Below are 26,540 nucleotides of genomic sequence, written 5' to 3'. Positions count from 1 at the left end.
TCCTTCTCTTTTAGTTCCTTCTCTATTATAAGTATATTTACTTGAAACAAACTAATATTTCCAAGAGGAATTTTCAAGATTAGTAATTTTGCAGGCGCGTAGGAATGTTACTATATATCTTTCCATCTCTCTTTCATTTTTAGCATGGCTAGCACCGAACGCGGACGGAAACGAATAATATTTAAAAGGCCATTTATTGGTCGAGGCAAAAAGAGAAAAGAGGGAGTGAGGGAGCGTTCAGATCATTAAACCATTATCCAATATAGAAACCGGCAAAAACGCGAAAAGGCGGAATCCGGAAAGAGTTATTGTATATTTCCGGGAAATAATAAAAAACGATCCTTCTCTAACGACTCGGGACGAAAAGAGCTAGGTAGTTCCGAAAATAGACCAAATGCTATTATATAAATACAGAGTGGTTCAGATTAAAATTGCTCCACATTTTCTCCATCGAAATCTTCCGTAAACAGACCCCGAGGTATTTCCCCACTTGTTCGTCGAATTAATTAGTTTTTTATCTAAACCACTCTTTATTTACGACGCCAAAATAAACCATTCGAAATCGCGTGTATTTTTTTCTTGTGTGCAGTTTTCTTCTTTCTAATGTATAATAATGAAAACGAAGAGACATTCCCCAGAGAAATTAAGAGAATTCATATACGTGCCTAATATAGTGTCGGTCTTAAACTATTCGCGACTAACATTTCAGGTACTTCTGCTTAACGTTTCACAAAAGGACCTCCTTGTTTAAATCGATTAGATTCGCCTAGTTAATTTTCAAAATGTATTCTCTTTCTCTCTGGCACGGGTCGAGGGAAAGGGGAAGACAAACAACCCAGGGAGATTTGTCACAAATTCACGAGAAAGTACGCTGCCTCTGCATGTGAGAAAGTATAAGACGTAACCCAATTTCTTAAACAACCATCACTGGTACATCTTTTAAAGCAATGCCATATTTTTTCTTTAAGTTCGTAAGGGACTAAAAAAAGCCATAAAAGGTACGAGAAGAAAATTTCTTTGGTATTAAGTTAGGTCTTCTTGGTTTCTTTTTAAACTATTCCGGTGGTTTCTATAGTGTATAAGAGTTTTTCTCTTCGCGGTCACGCTATGGTTATATTCCTCCTGACGTTTTTTTCCAGAACACCCACAGTCTGTTTTCTAAAGCACTCTGTCGAGGGAAGAGTTTTTGCGAAAATAATGGTAAAAGAAGGGGTTGTTTTCCCGCAGCGCTTCTCCATTGGAACCTCAAACTTAGAAGTAAATATTTCAAGGATTCTTCAACTCACGCCGACTTCTAAACCGTTACGAAACATTTTGACAAAATTCGAAAATGCATCCAACGCCTTTAGTTTCTTACTCCAAAGTTACGGTGCCTTAGTGTCCGCGGCGCCAATGGAGGCCACCAAGATTTTTTTCTCCTTTTCTTCTCAGGAGTACGATTTTGCTGTCTATTTTATATATACGCGTGACCCAATTGAATACGTACAAAGGCTGAATATGTTGGGAGTCCATCCCAATATTGTCATGTTTGTACCGTTATCCATCTATTATAGGAAGCGAGGCGAACGGAGTTTTCTTTAGAAAAGGGCGCTACCACCGACTGGAGCAGAAAAACAAGTCGATCTTCTGAAAGAAACTCCGAGCATGCCGCAGTCAGATGCATGAACCCGTCCCTTCCAAGCCTTGATATGTACATTACGCGGAAGAGTATAATGTGTTTGACAGAAGATCTTTGGCGGAATGATGGAGTAGGCGAAGTAATAGGAACTTCGCGCTGAAGTTACCGCGGGGAAGAAGGAAAAGTAACGGAGGATGAAGAGGAAGAAAAAGCTAGTGTAAGGGAAAGGATAAATAGAAACGCGAAAAACTGCACCAAGTTCGTAGCGTGGGAAGAAACTAGCTTTCTCAAAAAAAAATCCAGAGCTACGACTTCTAGGGAAAAAATCATTTTCCCTCGTTTCATATAGACCTCGTCCATCCACTTTGGCCACATCAATGGTTTTTCGGATGATGGGAAGATGGAGAGAAGGAAATCTTTATATCTCCAGACCTTAGCTCTATCCTCCGACAGAAAAAAAAATTACTTTTCCACCCTTTTGTTCCCAAACTCGAGCATTACGCACCGCAGTCAAACCAAAAATAAGTTAGAACGAAGTTATGAATTCATCCTATACTCTAATCATTTTCTCTATATATTGAACCACAATAAACTGTGCAGCGAAAGATCTCACAAGGTTAAGGAATCTCTGATAATTTCGCGTTAATTTACTTCCTCATTCTTAGATTCAACTAGGGTGCCCCGTCGGGAATGTTGAGCATTATAAAGTTTAATTTTTTTTCCGTCCATCGAGCATCGCCTAAAGAAAGATGACGGGAAGAAATAAAGAAAAAAGAAAGATGGGAATAAGAGAAGTACGAGAGAATAAAGCCAATAAGCTATTAGAAACCCTTTATCGTAGCCCGCCCTTTCTGTTTTTAGCAAGGTATAGGCAATATTTTTTTTTTTTGGCTCAAATCCTAAAGGATGGACATTTTAACGTGCATCGTCTAGGGAAGGAAATGGACTTTGATCAAGTTTTAAAAATATAGATAGAAAAATGGGCTATTTTTCTTCCAAAGCTTCTAAAGCGAGAGATAAGAAACAAACCGTAAATGGAGCTAACTTAGTAATAGCGAAATTACAAGTGTTTCTGCAGAGGTCTGAAATAATTTATAGCGGGTGTTCTTTCAGTGATTTCGAGTTGAAAATGTCATACGATATTTTTCCGTCTGGGACACCAATGGAAGTTATGCTTCCACTGTTTTAAGGATGATCCCGTAACTTTAATTAGAATTATCTTTCAGCTTCTCTATTAAATTTAAAGCGTTATCCGTAAACCACTCCAATCATGACTTCGGACGGAAAACTGTTTAGAACATGAATTCACCCAGAGAACACCCCCATAATTTCTTATACCTGTATATAAAGACGAATTTCCTAAATATATATTTTCTAATTTATTCGGACCAATAGCATCAAAGATACCATAGCTTTTCGTTGAGAGTTATCCGAAGGGTAAAAAACATCTACTGTAAAAATAAACCCACCACATCAATGTTCTTCCATTATTCATCGAGATGTCGAAGCGACCTCATCGCGGACACCGACTTTTAGGATAAGAACGGTTCAGTAAAAAAAAAAAATTCAAGATTAAGGTTTTTTTCTTCAGGAGGGGGGAGGATTTGTGGTGCCTCTAAATGGAAGTAGCTTACTACAAGCTTGGGAGAGAAAGGGGCAACCTAGCGTGAATAGATTTAGATAGAAAGGAAATCTTCGCCTAAGCGTAATAGAAAATGAACGCTCGTCCATGCAAAGAAAAGGGGAAATACCGGGACTGACTCTATCGTACGTTGAAGGCCTTTTGCGCATCTAGGTTGCAATTCCTGCCAATACCGAATTGCTTTTTGACCGCGACGAGATCTCTCTTCCCTTTTCGCTCACTTTTTATTATAAATAAAAAAGTACCGAGCGATTCTGCAAAAAAGAGAACACGGGATACGGTCGGTAATCCACGGAAAAGGATTCCAACTTCTCTCTCTATGGCAACTTTGGTACGCAATTTGAAGTACGCGACAGCTGGAAATCTCAAATTTTTTAAGTTAAACGAAACAAATAGAGATTTTACATCAGGTTGTGACTTTCTCTTAATAGCTATAGATACGTATAAAAAACTGTACATCCCTTAACCCTTGGCACACGGCTCCATCCCTTTCAGTCCAAATGTAAATAGAAATGTCAAATTCCAATAAAAATAGCGGCATTCTCCGAAAAAATGATAAATGTCAGAAATACAAGAAAGGAAGGATCTCATTCTTCAACCTCCTTTCTCATTTTTACCTCTCCGAGTGACGTATGTCACGGAGAGGTATTACACCGGCCGTGTCTGTGTGTCTGTCTGTCTGTGTGTCTGTCTGTCTGTCTGTCAGACCCCACGTGACCGCGTTCGCAGTTTGCGTATTGGAGCAAACAAATACCCGATTTCCGGAACGCGTTCGCGGTTCACGGAAATTTGGCCATTCATCTACCAACACAAGTCTTTACTAACTGGCTTCTAAGGACCACAATCTGCTAGTCTTTGTCCATCCCACATGGACACTAGTCTGTACTTGCTAGCTTCTAAGCACCACCATCTTCTGTTCTTCGTCAATTTCACCTTGACACCAGCTTCTATGCACCACCATCTTCTGTTCTTCTTCAATTCCACATTGACACCAGGTTCTATGCACCACCATCTTCTGTTCTTCGTCAATTCCACATTGACACCAGCTTCAATGCACCACCATCTTCAGGTCTTTTGTCCATTCCACATGGACGCCAGTCAGTACATTCTGGCTTCTTCTCCTCCGTCATCGTTTGGTTCCAAGATATACGCGGCGATCGGCTAGGGTTACGAGAAACGTCTAGCCTCCCAATGGCAGGGCTTCCACCATCGGTTCACGCAAATGCGTTTTTATCTATTATTTGGTTTTAAGATATACGCGGCGATCGGCTAGGGTTACGAGAAACGTCTAGCCTCCCAATGGCAGGGCTTCCACCAAAGGTTCACGCGAATGCGTTTTTATCTATTATTATAATGGAAACGAAACGTATATATACCCCAAAATTTGAAAAAAGCGGGCAAGAGGGGTACCCTTCACTTTAAACGTCAATATTAGCAAAGTTTCGAAAGATAATAGGAACAACTTTATTTTAAACGATTTAACTATTTTTAAAGTTATTTACTGGCGATTAAAATAATTAAAAATAATTATATTTATTTAAATATTAAAGATAAACCCAAGTACCGAAGTCGTTAAATCATTGCCTCCTATATCTATCAAGGCCCGTGCATTGCGTTATATTTCGTACATTGTCTCTTATATCTTTTTAGGCCCGTGCATTGCGTTATATTTCCTACATTGCCTCCTGTATCTATCTAGGCCCGTGCATTGCGATATATTTTTGAGAACAACAACCAAAATGGGAAGCTCCTCTCAGAACCATAATAATTTGTTTTCTCTGTTATATGAAATGAAAATATGGATAATATTTTCGGCAATTCGATTTGAATGGCTCTTTCTGATGTATCATTCTCTCAGCACTGTTCATAATGGACAGGAACTTAGAGATTCGAGACACTTGGAATTACGATAGTGTTTCAAATCCTCTGTAATGAGGGCTTAACGACTTGGAGTGACTGGAAAGATAGATACACATCCTATTTTTTAGTTGTACCATGCGTACCACAATGTTGCCAGGCGTTTATTGAAGGATGCTTGGGTACTTGGTACAGACTGTTACGTCTACCAAGTTTCCTAGCATCCAAGAATAAATAGGATTCATAGAAGCCAGTGTTATGGGCATGTCATGGGTCAAGTCGTTAAATATATCGACGCAGTTAAATAGCTGATGGCATTATTTTATCCACTTTCTCATTGCGTTTCGAGTGGAAGTTCAACTTTGGCACGGACGACAGATGGCGCTCTTAACCTTCTACCCCCAAAAATCGCAGTTGTCTGCTCGTTTTCCCCTTCCGCGTTTTTTCGTTATAAACTTATGATTTAACGAACTGTTAAGATAAAATTTCATATTTCCTTAGACAGATAAGCTTCTACTCCTTTCATCTTACTCCCAGTTAGATTTAACCTTGTTAAAACATAATCAGATGAATTTGAGTTATAATGTCTAGGAGTGATAGAGACATTTTTACCGATGTCTAGAGATGTTAAGCTTAAGCGAAATTGTTTTACGTTTGAATAAAAATACCGCTTCCAGTAGTGGGTTTATAGTACTCCTTGTTTGTGTAAGATTAGTGTAGCTGTAGAGCGTTGTTGCTGTTTAGTTTATACGCCCCCTAGGCCTATTTGTGAAAGATCTTTTTTACGCACTTTTATCATTCTTTATTTGAAAAAAGTGTTGGCAATGAATATTTTTTAAATATGACGGAATTGCTGTTGGTATGATAGCGCCCTATTCGCGAAAAAAAACCTTTTTTTAAACAGTTGATTCATTCTTTGATAGAATTTCGAAGGAAGAAGTTAAGTGTTAAATTTGCTCGATTAATTTTGTTCGGCAAATAATATAACTAAGCCTTACGTATTACTGAAGGAGATTGATTTTGCCAACCTGTGTGAGTATTTAAGGAGATTGATTTTGCCAACCTTTGTGAGTATTTAACTGATTAATAAGTAAATGGAGGAAGATAATAATTTAAGTAAAGAGGAAATCAGAAAACGAAAGGCAAGGGAAAGAATGAGGGCAAAAAGGTCAGATCCTGAATTTAGGAAACGAGAAAATGAAAGGAGAAGAGCGTTAGCCGCGGAAAAAAGGCTGTTTCTGGAACAGGTTCTAGCACGCAAAATGTTGGTCCTACCACGAGGCCAGTTGGCCATGATCGTACGAAAGATAATGCATTAAATAAATGTTCTATTGAAAGTACTGTAGGCGTAGGCATATCTATTAATAAGGAACCCAATAATGTACAAAATGTTAATGCTAATATTAGTGAAATCATCGAAAGCGATGAACAAGTACGAGCCTAGCTTATGTGTGATTGGGTTGTGGCTTCCATGTTTTGGGGACATTTGCTTTTTGTGTGGCGATGTATGATTCAGCTTTGATATGGACAAATGTTACAAATCATACTGGTAGACTAAGAATACGGTTGAGGTATAGCGAGAGAGTAGAGTTTCCCCAGCAATTGAGAGATATTGAAAAGGCTTGAACAATTGACTATTTTAAAATTGAATTCCTGCACTTGCAAAGAATTAAAAAAAGCGATAGATGCATATATTTAGGTTGTTTAAGGGGTAGTGATAGTCATCTCCACTCGGAGAGGTAATATTTTGGCTTTCCCAACTTGTCTTTAATATCGGCTGATGTCAAAAAGAAAAAGTAGGCCAAAGATTGACGCAATTTCAATCAGTCGCTTCATCTTGCTAAAGTCTGCAAAACTTGCCAAATTGAAAAAGGATAAAAAAATCGAAGTAGATGAAAAGATAAATTTAAAGAACAACATGAGTCGCAATCTTAATTAAAATTGTCTATTTTTGACCTATCTGGGTCGGAGAAGATTGCAACAGCTCGAGCCTTAAACCCATAAAGCTAAAATCAATAATACACCAAGGGGCTTCTCCGAGAAATTAATAAAAATATTCGCCCTAAGAAAACTAAACACTTCCGGATGGAGATGAATTTTTTTCGTTATTTCTCTTCATCCTCCTAGCTCCATCTTTCACGGAGAATCCATTTTAACTTGTTATCGAGCTAGACACTTTCAGGATATTCCTTGATCCGAATCGTTTCACTAGCAGGTTATCTTCGTTAGGGTTGGAAGGGGGGTACTATACCGTAAAGCTCAAGAAAGAAAATCTCCCACTAATGAAAATTTAATTGGCGCTTTACCGGAGTCTTAATTACGAGGGCTGCGAGAGAAAAATCCGTCAAAGAAACTACAAAAACCGAGCTATACCATTTAAGCCCTTAATTTCTTTAAAAAAAACCGGTTTTATAATAGATTTTTAAGAGCAAACCAAGCTTCTCAAAGACTACAGCGTTATTCTTTATCCCCGGAATAAGAGGGAGGCTAAAATTCTTCGTTCAATGGGCTTATCAAAAGAGCGAATTATTTTTCCCCATCCAGTTCCAAATTTATCTTTTTAACTTAGCGTACTTCCTAAAATACGTTATTTTTCCTTTCGAACGTAGCTAGAAAATTTTCCATTAGATTAGGAAACCTTAGTTTAAGCGGATTAATAGGGAAAGATGATTTTAAAATAGATTTTCTATTAACTTTACGAAATTTAAATATTTTACAAAACGATTTAGGCTTATGAAAATATTTCGCAACTACATGTATTTATATTAGAACATGGTAACTATTTTAATATCCCAAGCAAAAGCAACTCATAAGAGACGTTTTGGTTCTAGCGGTAAAACGTAAACCTTAATCCATTTCAACCGAGTCCATTTGGGCGATAAACTTCTTTCCTTGGGCAAAAGGTAGACGCCTGGGATTCGCCCTCTATCAATTGTACGTTTAGTCTGTATGGGCGTATATTCGGGAAAGGCATGGGAGGCAGTCAGGCGCACTTAGACAGAACCCCACTTTTCCTCGATGGGCCAAACCATAGCAGACCATACCATACTTCGATAGGAGTGACACTAAGTGCTCCCCTTTCCCTTGGAAAGATTCCCAAATCAGCTTTTCTTCCTTCCCATCACTTTCCTTCCATGTTCCATTCCATTCGCTCTCCCGTAGGTGTTCTCTTTTTTTCGTATCCTTGTTTTTCTCTCTCGCTCACTCTCTTTTCTATCCTACTTTTTTTATCCTTCGGACAGTTCCACCGAAAGAAACAATAATAATGGACGAGCATGGCCAACATCTCCAAGGCCTGATAGGGCCCTACGGCGAGGGTCACTCTCTTTCGCTAGTCTGCGAATCCGATGGAGGTAAGACACTCTAAAGCCTATAGCTTCGCGCTCGCTATCTTACGCTCGCTTTCCTATATACACCCGCGTGGTTCAGATCAAAAAAAAAAAACTCATCATCGGAGAGAAAAACCACACACTGATAATATTATCTTTTTGTGAGATTCTTTATCTGATCCACGCTGTGTACCTCTTTTTGCACCCGAAACACTCGCCATCCTCGCTCGCAATATATTAATGGAACGCTTCCGGGAGAAAAAAAGTCATAGGAAGTCTTCTATTTACAGCGAGAGTAATATAACTTAATACAACATGGTTTATACCCTAAATGGAATTAGGATACTAAAGTATAACGAGCCTCTCGAATGACATTAATGCTATCTTTCAATTATTTCTACCAATTATATGACGGAACTAAAGTCTAGAATGCAGATTAGTGCACCGATAAAGATTCCAAGCTAAAAATACCCTAGATCACTCAGCTTAAATGGTAAAACACAGAAATTTGACTCCAATTTCAATATTTATAACCCTGATAATTGTAAGATTGAATATGCCTTCATTAAAAACTTTCCTAGCCACGGATGAACGTAGTTTTTTGTTTCCCAAACCGAATTTTCTTCGAGAAAGTGGGGCGAAATAAAAAGGAAGAGGCAAGTGGTTCGAAAACGATTCTCCGTCCCCACACGCTCCATCACCTTAGGAGAAATCGAAATTTATCTAAAAGTCCATTCTTTCGAGGATAAAATTCAGTATTCGGGATAGAATTCGCCATATACTTAAGAGAAGGCCAAGATAAATAGATTTTTAGGGTCCCCCAAACTTTAAAAATTGAAAAAAAGGAGAAAACTCTCTCTTATATATGACGGATTTTAAAGACGACATGCGAGCTTCCATTATCTAGCTTAAAATATGAACGGTATAGATATCGTAAATATAGCAGTTGACGCGAAATTTCATATTCTTGGAAACCCTGGGAGTACTTTAGCTCGCGTGTGGTCCTTAAGAAAGGCGGTAGTTCAAACTTCCAGCCGAATGAAGGGGTATTTTTTACGCGCTCTTTGTTTGAAGCGGAAATCCTTTTTCCGTGAATTCTTCGTGTTTGGTGAACGAAATTGCCGATCGAATTTCGTGGGCTTTTTTTCTCCTTGGAAGACATCTCGAGAACTCTTAGGCAAGGGATTCTTGGGACGAGGAGGTGCGGGAGTTAAGTAGGGATCGACTTCGTTAGAATGCGAGTCTCGGCCCCAAACCGTAAGCGGAAAACCGCAACGGCAGCTGCTAAAAATCATTTTTTCTTTCCTCTTCTTTCGTTTTATTTTTCTCTGCCTTGGCTTTTTACGCTTTCTCCCCAACCGGCTCCATCCGCGGCGGATCTCACGCGCCCGAACGTGTCTCAGGTTACCCACTGCCCGCGCTGACGTGGTGGAAAGATTCGACTCTATTAGACGATAGCTACGTCGAAACACCCCAGGGCTTTTCGCGCAACGAACTACTACTGCCAGTTCTCCAACGCCAAGATCTACTGGTCAAACTCTCTTGCCAAGCGAGAAACACTTTCGTCGAGGCGCCAGTGTCCAGCACAATTCAACTAGACATGAACCGTGAGTCTCTTCACATCCCATATATAAATGTACCTACATCTAGGGTCCTTCAATCCTACAAAAGCTACTTCTTCAGAACCTTATACACGGTCTCTTTCCGTAGACCCCCCGCGGACACTTGTAAGATGAAAAACCCAGTATGCTAATTAGAAAATATTCAATTAAATTATTATACGACTAATAACATTTTTAATTAGTTCAGACTGTTCGCAAACTTAAATTATAGTAATTAAATGTTGTTCTTGCTTAATACATTTTGAAAAGTAATTTAACTTCATTTAAGCGAAAGGTGAAAGAGATGGGAAAAAATCTTTTCTTTGCGAAAACTAAATTATAAGAATGATGAAATTCTGAAGAGCTATAAAATTAAAATATTAGCGATAATCGCTAAAAGAATGAGTTCAATTTCAGTGAAAGTTTTAAAATCTTTCCTTAACTATAAAGTGTCATCTTGCTGAGTAGTAGCCGAATGTGTACAATGCACTCTGAGAGTCTATAAACGAAAAGTAAAGCATTTTCACTAACTTACTTTCTCTTCAAAAAAGAGATTTATATTTTAAGTGGGTAATTCAGGGAGTAATTTGCGTGGGCGAACGCGAAGTACTTCTCTTTGTTCAGAGTAAATATAGAGAACGTCTGTAGAAAGAAAGATACGCGGGAAATGGCACTTCATTATAGGTGTACAGTTTCGTACTACCATTTTCTCTTGAGTGTCATTGCAACAAAATGAACACTGAAAGAATACCGGATGAGTCGGCCCGTTTTTCGTACTTTTTCATAATAAACAAATCTGAGCGTACGTCAACTTTATGCAAATTTTCATTTGCGAATGAAAATCGAGAGAAAAATGCCTTATTATAGATATACCGGATAGTTTTTCTGTCTGTCATGTAAAGAGACGTACAGTGACCATTGTTACTGTGGCTGACCCGTGAAAATCATCGCACGTAGCTAAGAGAAGAAAGAAGTAGATAAACGCGAAGTGATTATTGTTAAATATTTTTTCTTCTTTTGGTACCCTACTAAGGTTGCTGAACTGGTATTACGATAGGGTCTTCCAGTTAATCTACATCTAGTACAAGGCTCTGATGTACAGTTGTTGAATTTGGGTCATGAATTCCGAGAGCGGAAACGATATATATATTTTGTTCTTTCCTTCTTCCTTTTTCTTCCTGCAACATTTCCGACGTCTGTAAAACAAAAAACTCGTCTCGTCCCTTCCATCGCGTGGAGCAGTAAAGCCTCTGGAGGTGAAGATAGTTTCGGAAGACCGACCTTTTTCAGCGGGTCAGGAGACGGCGGTAAAATGCCGGGCTTTCGGAGCTCGCCCTCCGGCGCAGGTCACTTGGTGGATGTCCGGAAGACAGCTGCAAAACGCCAACGAGGCGTACAACGAAAGAGATAACGTCACCATAAGCATTCTACGCTTCGTCCCCAAGCAAGATGATAATGAAAAGGAACTCAGTTGCCGAGCCGAAAATCCACAAATCTTTCGGAGCGACATCGAACACACGCGAATAATACGAGTTCACTGTAAGTATCCATTTATATCCTACATTCTTTGACGACGGTCAAAAGGGCCAAAAGGTGCCAATAGTGGCTGAAGTGAAAGATACACGCAAAACTCTCGTTGGGGTTCTCCATCCAAACTTGAGCTAGTGAAGTATTCGGATATTCCTGTGGCTATTTCTAGCAATGCAATACATCCTCCGTTATTTTTTGACCTAGGCCATCCTGTGATACATAGGAAGCAAAAATAAACCGCATTGAACATTGCCTCTAATCCAATCAAGGAGATCCTATAGTCAATAACAAACCGAGGTCTAGCGGGATATCTTGTCTGAAAGTGTTAGAGAAACTCACATCGAAAATACCGTGTTCAGAAAAATATTATTTCAGGCCTACATGTTTAATTTTTGTTATACGGCTTTAAAAGAAAATATAATTAAATTGTCATACGTCCGACGCATTTTAATTTTTTAGTACTCCCATAGGAAAGTTTTAAATTTGTTTTAGCTTCTTCTCTTGTAAGAAAAATAAGTTTTAACGGCAAAAGAAATAGTTTCACCCTAATAATTGCACGCCGTGTTTAAAGAGGCATTACGTAATAAAAAATATATTTTTTCCCAAGACGCGTATATACTGTCTCCGGTATGGCCAGGCAAAATACAGATAGCGCTCGTAACGGAATTCATCTCCTGAAAGGCTTGCGATGTTAGTATCCAAGCCTTATTTTTAAGAGATAGGGGATTACGAAAACAAGAGGCGATCTTTAATACTCTTTAAAAATGAAAGAATAACTAAGAAAAATACGATGATAAGAAAGGAGCTTTCGGTTGTTTTCTTTGCCATGAAGACTAGAAGTAGGTTATTTGTAAAGTAATCCTTCCCTATTAAAATCACACATGGTTTGTTTGTGACAACCCCAAAAATTATCCAACGAAATTCAAGGCACATTTAACGTCGAAGTAATCTACGTTTGACGATGGGCCAACCTTGTTTTTTTCCGCAGATAAGCCCCAAGTTTCAATTTCCATGGACAGTTTTATAGAGGGTAAACCAACAGACGAAGGGAAAGACGTTATTCTGCGTTGCTCGGTTCGAGCTAATCCGCCGGCTTCGACGATACGCTGGAAATTTAGGGACAAATTAATTACATCTCAGAGCGGAAACCTCATCAAGAAAGAGGACATATTAAGGATAAAGAACGTCCAAAAACAAAACCACGGTTACTATAAATGTACGGCCGCCAATTCCGAAGGCGAGAATGAAAGCAAAGGACTGCTGGTCGAGGTACAGTGTACGTATATCGTCTCGCTAATGACCAATCGCGTTTCTTCCTTAATTTCTCCGCTTACCCTTACGAACTGACTAGGCCTTGACTGACCTAATAGGAATTTAATGCCGACTAAGCCTACAGGAAAATGGGTAAAAATGGGTCCCCATACACCACCCTCCATCCTTTGAAGTCCTATTTCACGAGTTTAAAGCACTTTTAACGAACTCTACCCATTTTAAATAGAGCAAATTTCCATCAATCAAACAGTATATATTTCCCAAGGATATTTGGTGTTAGGCTTAATATACGCTGTATTGATTAGCCTGGCTGTAGACTTATTTTTTTTTTCCTTCGCGGCCCTGCTCTTATTTGGTTTTCGACGTTATTTTCCGGATGAGTAGACATTCCGGAGTGCCTTCACAAAAGGCGGACGAGCTACGTCGTGTCGAAGTACGAGACAATAAGGGTGACGTGCGATATCGACGCCTTCCCGTCCGACGTGACGTTCCACTGGACCATGGTAAAAGCTCAAGAGGCCGTGGTCGTCAAACCCTTGACCGTCAACGGGACCACTAGCGTCGTCTCCATCACTCCTATCAACGACGAAGATTACGGTACGCTGAATTGCGTCACGAGGAACAGCGTTGGCGAGCAACTCAAGCCTTGCGTCTTCGAAATACTCCCAGCAGGTAAACTTATACCTCACTATAGACTTCTCTCTTCCGCTCTAAATATCGGCGCCCCATCAGATAGTCGATTATGCCGCTCGCTGGATAAAATTAATAGGGAAGCGGCTCGGGCGTAGATCAGAGACTTACACTCTATGCATTTCAATCAGATTATGGTACAAAACGAGTTGATGCCTACAGCTCCTAGTTAACTACATGTATAATTCATAGATATACGAGACGAACTAGATTAACTTAAAGCTAATAAACAGTATTCACGGTACGCTAGCCAAGTCTGAAAAGAGTAATTGATCATTTTCTGTTAATATATTTCCCCTTGAAGTTGGCGCGAAACGTAACTTATCTCTGGAGATTTAAACATCCTTGAATTATTCGTAATATCATACGAGATTATTAATACTTGAAAGAAACTATGTCGTCCATAGGACCCCCGGAATCTGTTCGAAATTGCAGCGTGTCGAACCGTACCAGCGATTCGCTGATCGTGCAATGCGATCCCGGGAACGATGGCGGATATATGCAGCACTTTTATTTGGAGGCCGTTAACACGCGCCTGGAAAAAGTTCAAGTGAATATCACATCGACAAAATCTCCCTTCTTTGTGGTTCGGGGACTCTCCCCGGCTTCCTCTTTTATCCTATTCATCTACGCTCTCAACGCTAACGGCAGGAGTAAATCCGTCTCAATCAGGGTCGAGACTCTGGAAGAGGTTGACGAAACCAGCGGTACGAATTTTTACAATCCATTTATATTAGGCGAGCGAGTGTTAATTGAAATCTATCATTGCTGAAATCCTGGTGAAGGCGTAGCTAATCTTTCTATCTTCGAAGTGAATAAAGGGAGATTCGTTTCATTTCTTTCTTTAGCGGATTATCACGGAATGGCCATGCTGACGCCGGCGCTAATGGGCCTCGTTTCAACCGTGGCGGTTCTGGTTTTGTGCGCTGTTTTGATTGTGGCCGTCATGAAGCTCCGTCCGCGCTACGCAGTCAGAGGTGTGTCAGCTAGGAATTGCCCGGTGGATAGATCAGGCTTAGAATTGGATCCAATCCCTATAATCAATGACCATCCCATTTCTTTCGTTTGCAGAAGAATTCCAGATGGAAAAGAAAAAGTGAGTATAAAATCATCAAAACCACATAAAGCCGCAGCCATTACATTTCCTCTTCTCTCGTAACGCGCCAGATCAGAAACAGGTCTCGAGTCTCTTAAACATTCTTCTCTCGAATCGATATTTAAATGACTTGAGAATCATATTTATCTTATATCAAATTGAAAGATAAATATTCTTCATTAAGTCATTAAAAGCATCCCTATAAATTTAATTCAGGCATAGAAATCTTTACACTAGAATCAAAACTGCGCTAGTAAATTCCGGAGGGAATTGGAATTGTGGTTGAGCCGTACAATTATTTGTTCCGTGTATATATAGCAATACGAGACAAACTAAATATTCGTGGAAGGACAGCATCGTCCCCGTATCGCCAGGGCCGGGCCCAGATGTCGTGCCAGAAGAAAACTTCTGCAAAGGTATTCCAAACACAAAAAAATACCGCATCCAAAAGAAATTATCAGTAGCTTCTCTTTTCGGAAGACTATTTTCTTGATTTTGGCTTTGATTATAGGATATTGTCTTCCAATCTCTCGATTTATTAGTAGCAAAAAAAAGCTGGTTTTTAAAAATACCAATTCGACGCTAAGCCTTGTCCGGAAATGAATTGGTCTAATATATTTTATACGTTTTATTTCTCGCGATCATTTTTTTGGACAACGAAGGAAGCTCGGCTAAATCTATCGCCAAGTCTTTGTCCTTCGTGCCAGATGGACCATTCGTACCGGACGGACCTTTCGGAGAATGCCTTTTTCAAGATATTTCATTAGATGCCTTAACTACGAGTCACTTAGTAGTGAAGGGAATGGTACCAACGGAGAGGAGAAAAGTAAGTTTATCATTTCGTTCCTTATTCTCTTCCATATTTTTATAAGAAATACAAAATGTCAGTCATAAAGTTTAAAATCTAGGAGTATAAGGTGTGACTTAATATAAAAGTAAAGATGATTAAGCTAGTTACAAAGGTAATATAAGGTTAAATATAGACTTATAAAAACAAAGACAGGCTAAATTACTAGTACTTTTGGATAAAGCCCAGTTTATTCATCGCGTAAATTAGATGAAGCTTCAGTCCTAGACCTAATGTAAACAAAACCAACATGAAAAATTAAGGGTTCGGGGAACTTTTTTTGTTCCTTGTAAGGGAATATTTAGCCTTCGTCGAATGAATGTTATCTCGTACGAACCAGTTTATAATTAATTCTAGTCGACAAAAGACCAGAAAATGTGTGTTCCTTCGATGATAGAAGCTTTTGGAAAAGTTTTCAAGCCCGCGTACGATGGTTACTAGGAAATGGGCGATCCTAGTGAAAGGAAAAATAGTTTGAGGTAAACGATACGGCTCTCGTGAGAGATGTATTTTCAAGAGGCTCCGCTTCTGAACGCTCCGATAGAATACAATCACAAAACTGAACACAACCCTCATGGGGTTGATGTTAAACTCGGACGAAGTGGGAGGAAAAACACCCTTTATCTTATAACCACTTTCCAACATATTCCACGTGGTCATTAGCTCGCCCTCGACAAGATGAAATAGATAGAGTGACGGGTAAGGGGCAACCAAGGGTGGAAGGAAGGTTCGGAGAGTAGAGAATGTAATTCCGAGAGTTCATTTCTAAGAGCGGAAACCAATTTTGTATTTTTCCCTTTCCTCTTTTGCCCATTTCTCGCTGGCGTTTCTTTGTCTCTGGAAAAAGGAGCACGATGACGGCGAGGATTCAGCACCCAACGTTGTTAACGTCGACACCCCCCTGATGGAAAAATTACCAGGACCCTTCTCCATATACGTAAGTTTGTTAGAACCCTTGTTGAGAAAATATCGCGGAGAAGAAAAAATATATAAACCTTGGAAATATATTCGCAAAATGTTATAATATCAATTCCATTTGAAGCTATATTATAATTAGGGACGCGCAAAAGTATATCCCATATTTTCGGAAACTTTAGGTTTATCTACTTCTGATAGAAGAGAGATTTCGAGTATATGGGAGTGCTATTCGAACAATGGAATTTCGGGAGAAAAGAAGCCGGAGAAAGCTAGCTTCATATAGAACACCGTATACATTTTGTGGTGTGAAAAAGAGAATTTCCTTCGGGCGGTTATCGCGGGTCCAATAGGCAAAAATGGAATCTAAATTTACTTTTTTCTTAACACACTTTTCTTCCTTTCCCTCTCTCTAACGCGTTTTACGAGGCAAACCAAGCGTAAACATTTCTCCACCGTAAACAAAATATTAGCCTTGCGTACTGTTTAGGACTAAGAATCGCACACGAGGACAAGAGGGGGCCAGATAAACTGCAAAACTTTGAAAAAAGGACTCATTCTTTTTTTCACCTTGGCTTGCGGCGTTTTAAATTTCTTTCGGAATATTCAACGTTTTAGGTTTTTAGTTTTGCCCTAAAATATTTTTTGGGGGTGTTATTGTATTGTTGTAATACGTAGTAGCTTGGGAGATTTTTTTCAAACGAGCGTTTGTTTATAGAACGTTGTTTATCTCGGTTCTCCACAATGCCTAACAGCCGTGTCTGTGAAATAGGCCATTTTTCTTCGCATATATCTGGTTAAAACGATCGAAACTACCGAATTAATGGTTCGGTAAAAGGAATTTCCAAACAAAACCCAACTATTTTCCATTTCGTACACGCATATACGTATTACAGAAAACGTTCGCTTACAATGAGTAATTCTAATAGGGTAGACAAGAAGCGTAAGCCATGTTAAACGATTTATCGTGGCAAGAAATGCCACATAAAGGCAATCTGCTAAGAAGTTAGGAAAGGGGAAATTCAATTTCATCCCTCTTAGTTCCTTGTGATAAAGCATTTAGATTCCAGAGAAAAGAGGATTTTTTGTTTCAGATGCACGTTTCTATTTTTCCAAGTATTGCCCTAACGTGCCTTAAATATATCACATCAATGGCTTTCCGAAAATTGGAAATTTCATTACGTTGAATCGTACTCAAAGAAAAAAATGTAAATTTGAAAAGAAATATTTGATGCAAATAAATTTGCATAGGTAATATATTCCGTAAGCAGTTCTTACGAACAAAATATTTACATTTTTTATTTTTCTGGCTTAAAAATAAAAGGTAAACAACCTTTACAAAATACGCTTTATTGAGTACGGCTCAGATAAAAATAACTCAATAGATTTATAAGTTTAGGGCTATTTCTTCCCGATGGAGATTTTAACGTATGCAGGTAAAAATTGAATCGCGATTGTGTGCAAAACACAGAACAACGTTCATTTTTGCACAGAACCTATATCATTAAGTACGCATGAAATATTATAGCCATAAAAGTTTGAAACTTCTGTGGTCAACATAGGATATTTTAATTTTCTTTCTTAGAGGTTACTTTTTTAAAACCCCAAATATCTAAGGGCATCAATCGGGTCTAGAAGGGGAATAAATAATACACGCGCCTCAATAAACACGTTATCGTTTTCCTTCCGCGTTGTAAGTGATTTACACAACAAAGAAGGAAGGGGGTTTGAAGCCTTGGTTGTTCCCCTCTGTGACGGAGTTAACATTATAGAACGAAGAGAGGAACCACCTCCATTAGTAGTAAGGCGAAGTGAGCGGAATGTTTCGGACCAACAACTCTGGGAGAGCTCGATCGATTTCCTGGGATCCAAATTGTTTTCGGATTCCTCCAGAGAGAGAGAGAGAGAGAGAGAGGAGATGGTAGACTTTTCCCGCTCATAACGTTAGTACGAGTGGAAATCTTGGTAGGCACGTACTTGGATCGTGTCCAATATTACGTAACGTCCCCTTTTAATACAATGATTCCTATCTTCACAACACGCGAATATCTTTTCTCCCCCACACCAATTAAAAGAGAGACATTGGGAGAAAAACTCAACTCGAAAACGATATCTGTAGAGAGAGAGAGAGGGAGGAGAGGTATTGACAACAAGAAATGAGTCTTATCAGCGATTATTGTAGTAATTCACGCGCCAATGTTCACGGAAATGGTTGATTTAATCCCCCATGTATTATCTACGAGACCCATTTCAAACACGACGCAATTCGATGTTCAAAAGGAAAGCCACCATATAGGCTGAATCAAACCTGATACTAAATACTTAAGGTTACAACAATCAGGGCCCGAGTAATTAAGCAAATCCCAGTCACGACGCGTACGTCCATTCTGGATTCATTTCCCCAAACGTTTCGTAGAAAACCTTCGTATTTTCTATGGGCCCCTGTAGAAGTGTTTCACCCGCTGAACACCAGAGTGTTCGTTACCAAAACAGTCAATCTTAAATCAAATGCATTTGAATAAATAAAATACGATGTATAATACAGTTTTAAATATTCAAAGAAATTGCTCCCTCTTATTTTGCAATTAGGAAACAACCGCGAGGAAACAACTATACACAAAGTTTCAGAACAGACCCTGGTTTTTCCGGTTAGTTATTGTTTGTGTCTTTACAGAAAGGGCCTTCGAAGGAAATTAAAGAAAGCCCCGAAGATTGGAGCGCTCTGTACAGCCAGTGCGATGAAGCCAAGGAACAATATTGACCCGCGCGTCAAGCAAACGCTCGACTTGCTCGACGTAACTTAAACAAAAAACAAGTGTAATATATAACAAAATACAATTTAAACCCACAGAAAACAAACTCAAAAAGACTCTAAAAAACCAAATAAGTCTAATAAATAAAGGACTTTACATAGTGTTAAACAAATAAGAAGAAGAAACAGTTTTGTACATATAAAATAAATTCAAAAAACCGTGTAAATTTTAAAACAAAAAAAAATAAAAATTAAGTTTATAGAAATTGTCGGTTTCTGTGAAAAATTACCTCTGGTTTTGTATGACAATTAGCGATAATTAATGAGTGGTTCTGGTTTCCACAGATTCGTTAGTATTAATGAGAAATATAATACATAAGATACGTGATTAGTGAGTGTTATCATTAGTAAAAGAATCTTGGTGTAAGTTTAGGGCTGCGCATTAAGTGAGAGACAAAAAGGCTGTGGAATAGGCCTAAGTATTTTATAACTTACGGTTTAGCTAGAATACCTTGAAATTTTATACACAAAAATTGCACTGGTAGGAAGTTTAAGCAATTCTTTGAAACTAAATCGGTTTATGATTTAAGAACCAACGATAAAATTCTCGGATGAAAAAAGATGAAAAAATAGAAGAATCTTTATGGATGATGGAAACCTCCTCTTCCTTCCCATCATCCCTTGAAAGCCGAGATCGTCAAAAAGGGAACAAATTTTTTTCATTTTATATATATATTTTTTTGTGTTTGTTTCATCACTCCTCCTATAGTACTAAAACAAAAGAGGGGTAAAACGGAGCTTTCAATAAGAGTCTTAAAATCAATCTGGACCGGCGACCTTACAAGATATTAAAGTCGTTACACGCATGCGTCGTAACCTCGATTTAAAAAGGAAAAAAAAAACATTTCCAATATGAAAAAAAAGACAATCTTGTATAGTAATACCACTACATTCTATTATGGGTGGTTCTTTTAGGCTCGGTAATGGCTAAGCCTTTTTTTCGCAGGCCCAGTGATGGTTGGGATTAACCAGGGTTCTTCGATTGTATGGTTACTAACACTCGAATTAAACTGGTTGTGTTTGCACAAAAGTTAAAGTTAGCAAGAGTCTAAGAAGCCTGAACAAAATGTTTTCAACGATTACACTACACCTAGAAATATACTAAGATAACCATTCTAAATTAAATTTTACACCGAAACCTAGGGCGTGCATAAAAACTATTGTATTAAATAACTTCGAGTAAATTTACTTCACCCAAACGATTCTAGAGAACAATAGACATCCCTCTCAAAGAAGAATATGGCCGATAAAAAAGAATCGGTTCTTATTCTACACACCCCAACATTATTAAAAAAAAACCGAGGAGAATCATTTTGAGCTTTGAAAAAACTTCCTGAAATCAGGAAATGGTCATTATAAAATTTCAAGCTATAACAGATTTTTTTTCTCCTATATAAAAGAGTGGCGGAAAGAGTCAAACTGATGTGGCACGAAACGATCTCTTTTAGCGGACCGCGGAGGAAACGAGCAATTTCAATTGAGACGGTGTTCAACCAAGGCATAGGAAAATGACCAGCTTCAAAAACGGTTGGGGACCCTTTAAATTTACGTATATAGCGAAAAGGAAAGAGAACCGATCGAAGGGACCTTCATTCCTTTATCCGTTGAGTCTAGCATCCCCTACAAATTGGTTAAGGGCCGAGAATATGGCTAACAAAATGAGCCCGAAGATCGATTCCGCTCTGGAGCGACGGCTGTTGGCTCCATCGTTCGGTTTAAGCTTAGCTTGCAGCCTTGAGGAAGGCCAGTCAATGCTAAATCTATAGGGGCTGTTCACAAATTGCGTAGCGTGGTGATCGGTGTAGAGGTGTTGAATAAGTATTACTAATTGATACAGGGAAAGGAGGTGGTTCTTGAATATCAAAGCATAACTTGAGATTGTTTAATCTATCATCGAAGCCTTTTCCAGAGTCACTTATACTTTCGACATATTCCCTAGGCTTAGAGAAAAAAATATTTATGTTTTGTAGCGTAAGATTTTTCCAAAAGTATAGAAGCATTTGTTTCATATTAAAGTTGTTTTTTTTTTATTACCGATTGGTACATTTTGTTACTAAGGAGAGGTAGTGTCGATAATCGCCAAATAATTAAGTTAAGTAATTTATGAACAGCCCCGTTATTACAAACTGATCTTCGCTACTTTATAACTCCCCGAAGAAGGATCCTTCAATAGACACAACTAACACTTACATGGTAGGTATAACTAGATTAACGACAGCGTAATTCGCCTGGTCCTCCAGACTTCCAGGGACGTCATCACTACCGTTTTCGTTATTTCATAGCACACCAGAATCAATCGCAAGAAGCTAAAAAAGAGAGTACTTTGCTGCCGTTTTCTGAATTTGTTGGTCAGCATTTTGAAAAATTAAACTGACCATAGTATTATCACGCGATATTTTATCTTGACGTTCTCATTTTGACATAAATATAAGCTAATCTTGTATGAAAAATGACAGGCATATAATGAAGTAATAGCTAATCTCACAAATAACTACTTGAAATACCCTCTACCTTTCTGATTGCGTTCAAAGTTAGAAAAAGAGGAACTTAGAAGCGAAACTAACGGGACTCAATTAAAAGTTTCCCCCAATGGACCTAACTACGGTTAAGTTACGTAATAAGGCGGGAAGAGGCGAGATAGAGAACGCATCGACCATTTAAAAGGATTTAAGAGACTGGAAGAGAATGAATCTAAGGGCCAGAATTACCTTCCGAAAGAGGAGAAGTCGATTCATGATTATTCAGCGTTATTTCTATTAATGAGGTACTGTTCCCGGTTTTCTCTTAAATTAGAGTTCTGAAAATATACAGGGTGTAATTCTAATGAGAAAATGAAGACCAATAATTTATAACAATTTTAGTAACATTCTGAGGTGAGCACCCTGTACGAAATTATTAAAAGAATTAAGATTTCGGATAAGGATGGCGTGTTTATTTCATTTCCTTTGAATATTTAATTAATCAAAAGTAGCTCGCATTATTCGCCTTTGTGAACTTCAGTCGTTTAATTACTTTCACTGTGAAGTTGGAATTATACATAATTAGATAAGACTTCTTTCCTAGAAAAGTCTTCGTAAAATTAGTCATAGGTAGTTTGTAGTAAACAAGGTATTGAGGTCTCGGAAATTTATATGTAAAGAGTAGTGTAAAGTTACCATTGCTTCATAAATATTTGAAGATAATTTATCTCTAATTCCTTAACAAAGCTATGTATGCACTTTGATCACAATATTTTCTAAAGAGTCTCAGAGAAATTTAAAGTCGCACTACCATATTGTCTAGCTCCTCAGATGCACAACAACTGCGATGGAAACAGTTTTTCTTGTTATAAAAATATTTTTTATTGTAAAATATTACTGGAAATCAAAGAATTATGTCAGCCTAAGTGTACTTTAAAATATCTCTAGAATCTAGAAGGAATACAAAAAAAATACAGAAAATCTTTGAAGATATATATATTCCGTCCCATAAGAAATCTCTCTTCGAAAAGACCAAAGAATCATTCAAAATTATTCGCCCCGGGAAAAATACCTTTCATTTTTACTTTTTTTTACGTAATTCGACTTCTCGGAAGTCGTCGTTTCTTTCGTTGAAATCTAAAAACTGAAGTGGAAAAGTCTCAAAATAAAAAATCTTCCTATCAAAGAGAGACCCGTAAGATACATAGAATTCTCGTAAAAATCTTCATCTTAAGAGAGTATACGCGAAGGAAGGCTTCGTAAACAGTGCGGGTCTTTCTGACTCACGTGGAGATATATGGAATGATTGAATTTCTTAATTTTCCCTGTGAATATTCGCATCGAAAAAGTAAATAATAGAACTTGTTTTCTACCAAGTCTAAAGTCACTATATTCATAAGCGAGTTGGATAAATTCATTCTGAGCCAGAGAACAACTTTAAAGAAAAATTCTTAAAAAAATTAAAAAGAAGGAAACATTTTTAATACAAAAGAAAAGTTTTTTGTTGGGTTTCTTTTTTTTAATTTTTACAAAAGATCTCCACGTGAAGGGGATTATAATATTTTTCTTCTTTTTCACTAGGGATGGATCGAGTCCCCAGAAGAAATTGTAATCGTTAGCTAATGACTAATTGGTCCGTATGAAAATTCTCATTAAGGAAAGCTCATTAACTCAAGCTGAGAGAGAGAATGCCAAGGGAATGGGTGAAAGGGATAAGGGATGTGTAAGATGCGAGCTTCAATCAACAAACGAAGGAAATCAGTATTTGTAGACGCCCCAGCTTCCTTTTCGCTCCGTAAGACAAACAAGGAAGAAAGACATACAACTGGTTAACCCCTAGCTAGCTTTTCCCTGGACGCAAATCGAATAAATTTACAAGAATCGAATCTACATTTTCGAACCCGCAAGAGTCATTAGCAATCCGAGCGAGAAATCGTATAGACATTCTGCTCGTTGGCAGCTCAGGGGTTTTTTTCCATCTTCTTTTTTTAACTAATACCCACTCCCTACTTCTTTTCCTTCATCAATTCATCAAGCCTAAGAACTCCATCGAAATTAGATGTGGCAGAAGTAGATTATTCCGAAGCTTCCATGGCTCTGCCCAAAAGAGTTAATTCATACAGCTCGTAACTCTGGTATACGAGGATTGTGATAAATCCGATGGTTTTAACGTATATGAAGATAAATTAAAGTCATTTTAATTTTGAATTAACATACTTTTGATGTCTACAGAATTGCGTGTTCGGTTTTAACAACTTAATTTAATTGTCCTATATGCCGCGGGGAAAAATTACATTGACCCTTAAAGGAATAAATCGTTTAAAATTTAATCAAAATTTCTTTCAAAGAATCGGAATTCATTTCGAGAATATATTTCAATTTCAATCAATTTATTTTCGGAACGAATTCCAAGATTATTCCAGCAGAGTTCATTCCAAACGAATTTAAGGAAATAAGTGATCCCAAGGACAGGAGTTTCTCGCGCCAACTATCCAATGGAATCGTAAATATCCGAGATTGGATATTAAAGTAGAATAGCCCAAGGAGAAGAGCATTTAACTTTGATGGAAGTCAAGCTATCTATTTGGAGGCCGTTTAAAGCTATTGAATATTTAAGGAATTCCAGGTAAACTTCGCAATCGAACGGCGCAGGTGAAACTTATGCTACACATCGCGGTATCAGGTGAAGATATACGTGGCTCTTTGACAGAACAAGAAGGTTACTGTAAATGAACCTAAAAGGAATGCCCAAGGCACCGATTCCCTGGTTCTTCTATACAACAGACGTATCAGGATTTATAATATGGATTATTTTAAATGAGAGCTTCTGGCACTTCTCAAAATATTTATTTCAAACAATGAGTTACATGGAAGTAAGAATTTCAGTAAAGCTTCCTAAGGTTAATTCATCCAAACGGAATCCAAGTATAGCCACTGCTCTTTTTCTAAACTTAATGGGGGGGGGGACTATTCTCGAGGGCAACAAAATGGTCCATTGATTAACTGTCAACGCCTAGTGATTGATGTCAATCGAAAAGGACTGAGAGGCGAAAAATAAGAACTATATCTGTAGGGGCGAAACGAAGGGTTTATGAGTAAAGCGTCCTCAGTTAACGGGTATGGGTTCTCAGCACCCATTTTCGCACCCTTTAGGAGCAGAGATTCGGGCGTTTTTCCTGCCACTTCGGCGCCAACTGAAACTCGGCATAATCCGGCGAAACACGAGACATGAGGTAGAACCTAGAACCCGGCTTACATATACCGCGAAATCCAAGTAAAAGAAGGAAAAACTCTTTCGACGCACGCGCGCAACCTCTAAGAATCCTTTCATTCTACTCGGTCTTCTCGACGTTTCCCTGGAGAGGTTCTCGGGATATAAAAAATAAGGACCTAAAAATCTTTCCGCAAACAAGAGACATATTTCTATTCCCTTCAAGATCCCCAAACTATCCTCCTATTTTTTTCAGGCTTCTCTTCTTACAAAAATCCATGGGATTCTTTCGCGTCCAGGGTAGAGGCAAAAGAATAAGAAAGATGAGGAAGTAAGGGTTTATAGATGGAAAGATTAAGGTTGGCCCAACACGACTTTCTCTATATCCAATTCTTTAAAGTGAACACATATGCCTACTTTAGGCACGTTCAATTTCAAAAGATTTCCTTTAAATTTTGATTTGACTTAACTTAAGCAAGGCTCACTAACTTAAAAACCGGCCGTCCTCCACTAGCTCCTTTCATTGGTCAACTCTTGCCTTCGGCATGAGTGACTTTTTCTTCGGATGATAGATTAATCTAACATTCATTAAGTGTCTTACTAGCAGCCTAATTACCTCTCCTTATATTTTATTAACCTTACATAGGTATACAAGATATTGAAAGAGAGGGGAAAAAAGGAATTTGTAGAATGACGCGGTCCTCGGCGAACGCCCGAGGCTTATTACTGTAAGATGGAAAGTTCAATTTTAGGGGTTCGAATAGCTCAACCGAAGGAATAAAAACAGCGAAAAGAGAGTATCGACAAGAAAGTCCTCGCCAATGTTAAATTTAAAACTAGATTTATTCGGGGGAAGGTCTCCGAGCACGAGACGCTGTTGAGAAAAAGAAGTCCTCCCTATCTCTCCGTTCCCTCTATCTTCTCGTATTGACCCGAATCTTTCATGTTAACAAGATCGCTCCGCCAAAAAAAAAAGGTTATCCTCTCGCTTATCGTCGGATCACAACAGAAAAAAACGGAGGAGAAATTCCGCCGACTTCAATTTCGATTCTTGTTTTTTTTAAAAAAAAACCCCTGTTCCCGGAATATATTGTTCCGAGTAAACGAAACACGATGTGACATTTTAGTTTGATAAAAATAATAGGGAAAAAAAGTCTCATAAAAACAAATCACAGCTTATACTTCTGGACATTTTAATTTAATATATTAAATTCTTTGTTTAAACGATGTCAGAAGTATGTGTATTTCTTAGTGGAATGAAAATATGGAAAAGAAACGGGGAAGAAATGGGGAATAAAAACTACAATAGTTGCTATGAAAATAAATTAACAATTATCATTGGTTTTTCTGTCAGCCACGCTGCATACCTTCTAAATCAGATCTACACAAGCACTAAGGATTTTGTCAGTAAAAAGAGTCACAATCTTTATTCTATATTTGGAACACAAATGAAATTTTTTCCGCCCAAAGGTTTATTAATAATGCAGTAGTGTACCCACGCATATACGGTGTAATCCAAAATGGCCGACATGACACCCCCAAGCTTAATATATAGCTGCTACTACTGATTTCATAAAGTTTAGATATAATGTTACCATATAGTCTGTATCAAAAAAAAATATTTTGATGCTTATACAGTACGTGAACAAATCGCTAGGATA

The 26,540-nt window shown here is 38.2% G+C and overlaps 1 protein-coding gene across 2 annotated transcripts in view; it reads left to right on the top strand.

The window, feature by feature from the left end:
- Positions 1-19,415, top strand: part of LOC149661413 (neural cell adhesion molecule 1-A-like) — a 35,842-nt gene extending 16,427 nt beyond the window's left edge. The window contains exons 1-13 of one of the 2 annotated variants that reach the window (XM_089842928.1): positions 6,885-8,275; positions 8,360-8,470; positions 9,850-10,053; positions 11,290-11,586; positions 12,566-12,853; positions 13,234-13,521; positions 13,947-14,246; positions 14,388-14,516; positions 14,611-14,635; positions 14,954-15,051; positions 15,298-15,461; positions 16,330-16,419; positions 19,072-19,415. In XM_089842928.1, the coding sequence (XP_089699054.1) occupies positions 8,383-8,470; positions 9,850-10,053; positions 11,290-11,586; positions 12,566-12,853; positions 13,234-13,521; positions 13,947-14,246; positions 14,388-14,516; positions 14,611-14,635; positions 14,954-15,051; positions 15,298-15,461; positions 16,330-16,419; positions 19,072-19,158 (2,058 nt within the window). In that variant the 5' untranslated portion in view covers positions 6,885-8,275; positions 8,360-8,382 and the 3' untranslated portion in view covers positions 19,159-19,415. Of the gene's footprint in view, positions 1-6,884; positions 8,276-8,359; positions 8,471-9,849; positions 10,054-11,289; positions 11,587-12,565; positions 12,854-13,233; positions 13,522-13,946; positions 14,247-14,387; positions 14,517-14,610; positions 14,636-14,953; positions 15,052-15,297; positions 15,462-16,329; positions 16,420-19,071 lie in introns of those variants that run through there. The other variant, XM_089842927.1, reaches the window with a different exon arrangement.
- The last annotated feature ends 7,125 nt before the right edge of the window (positions 19,416-26,540 follow it).

Source organism: Phalangium opilio, unplaced genomic scaffold, assembly GCF_054372755.1.
Source record: "Phalangium opilio isolate 3A_F unplaced genomic scaffold, DU_Popi_V2 ptg000070l_1, whole genome shotgun sequence".
NCBI lineage: Eukaryota > Metazoa > Arthropoda > Arachnida > Opiliones > Phalangiidae > Phalangium > Phalangium opilio.
The sequence above is the reverse complement of the archived record's forward strand: the minus strand, read 5'-3'. Positions and strand labels throughout refer to the sequence as shown.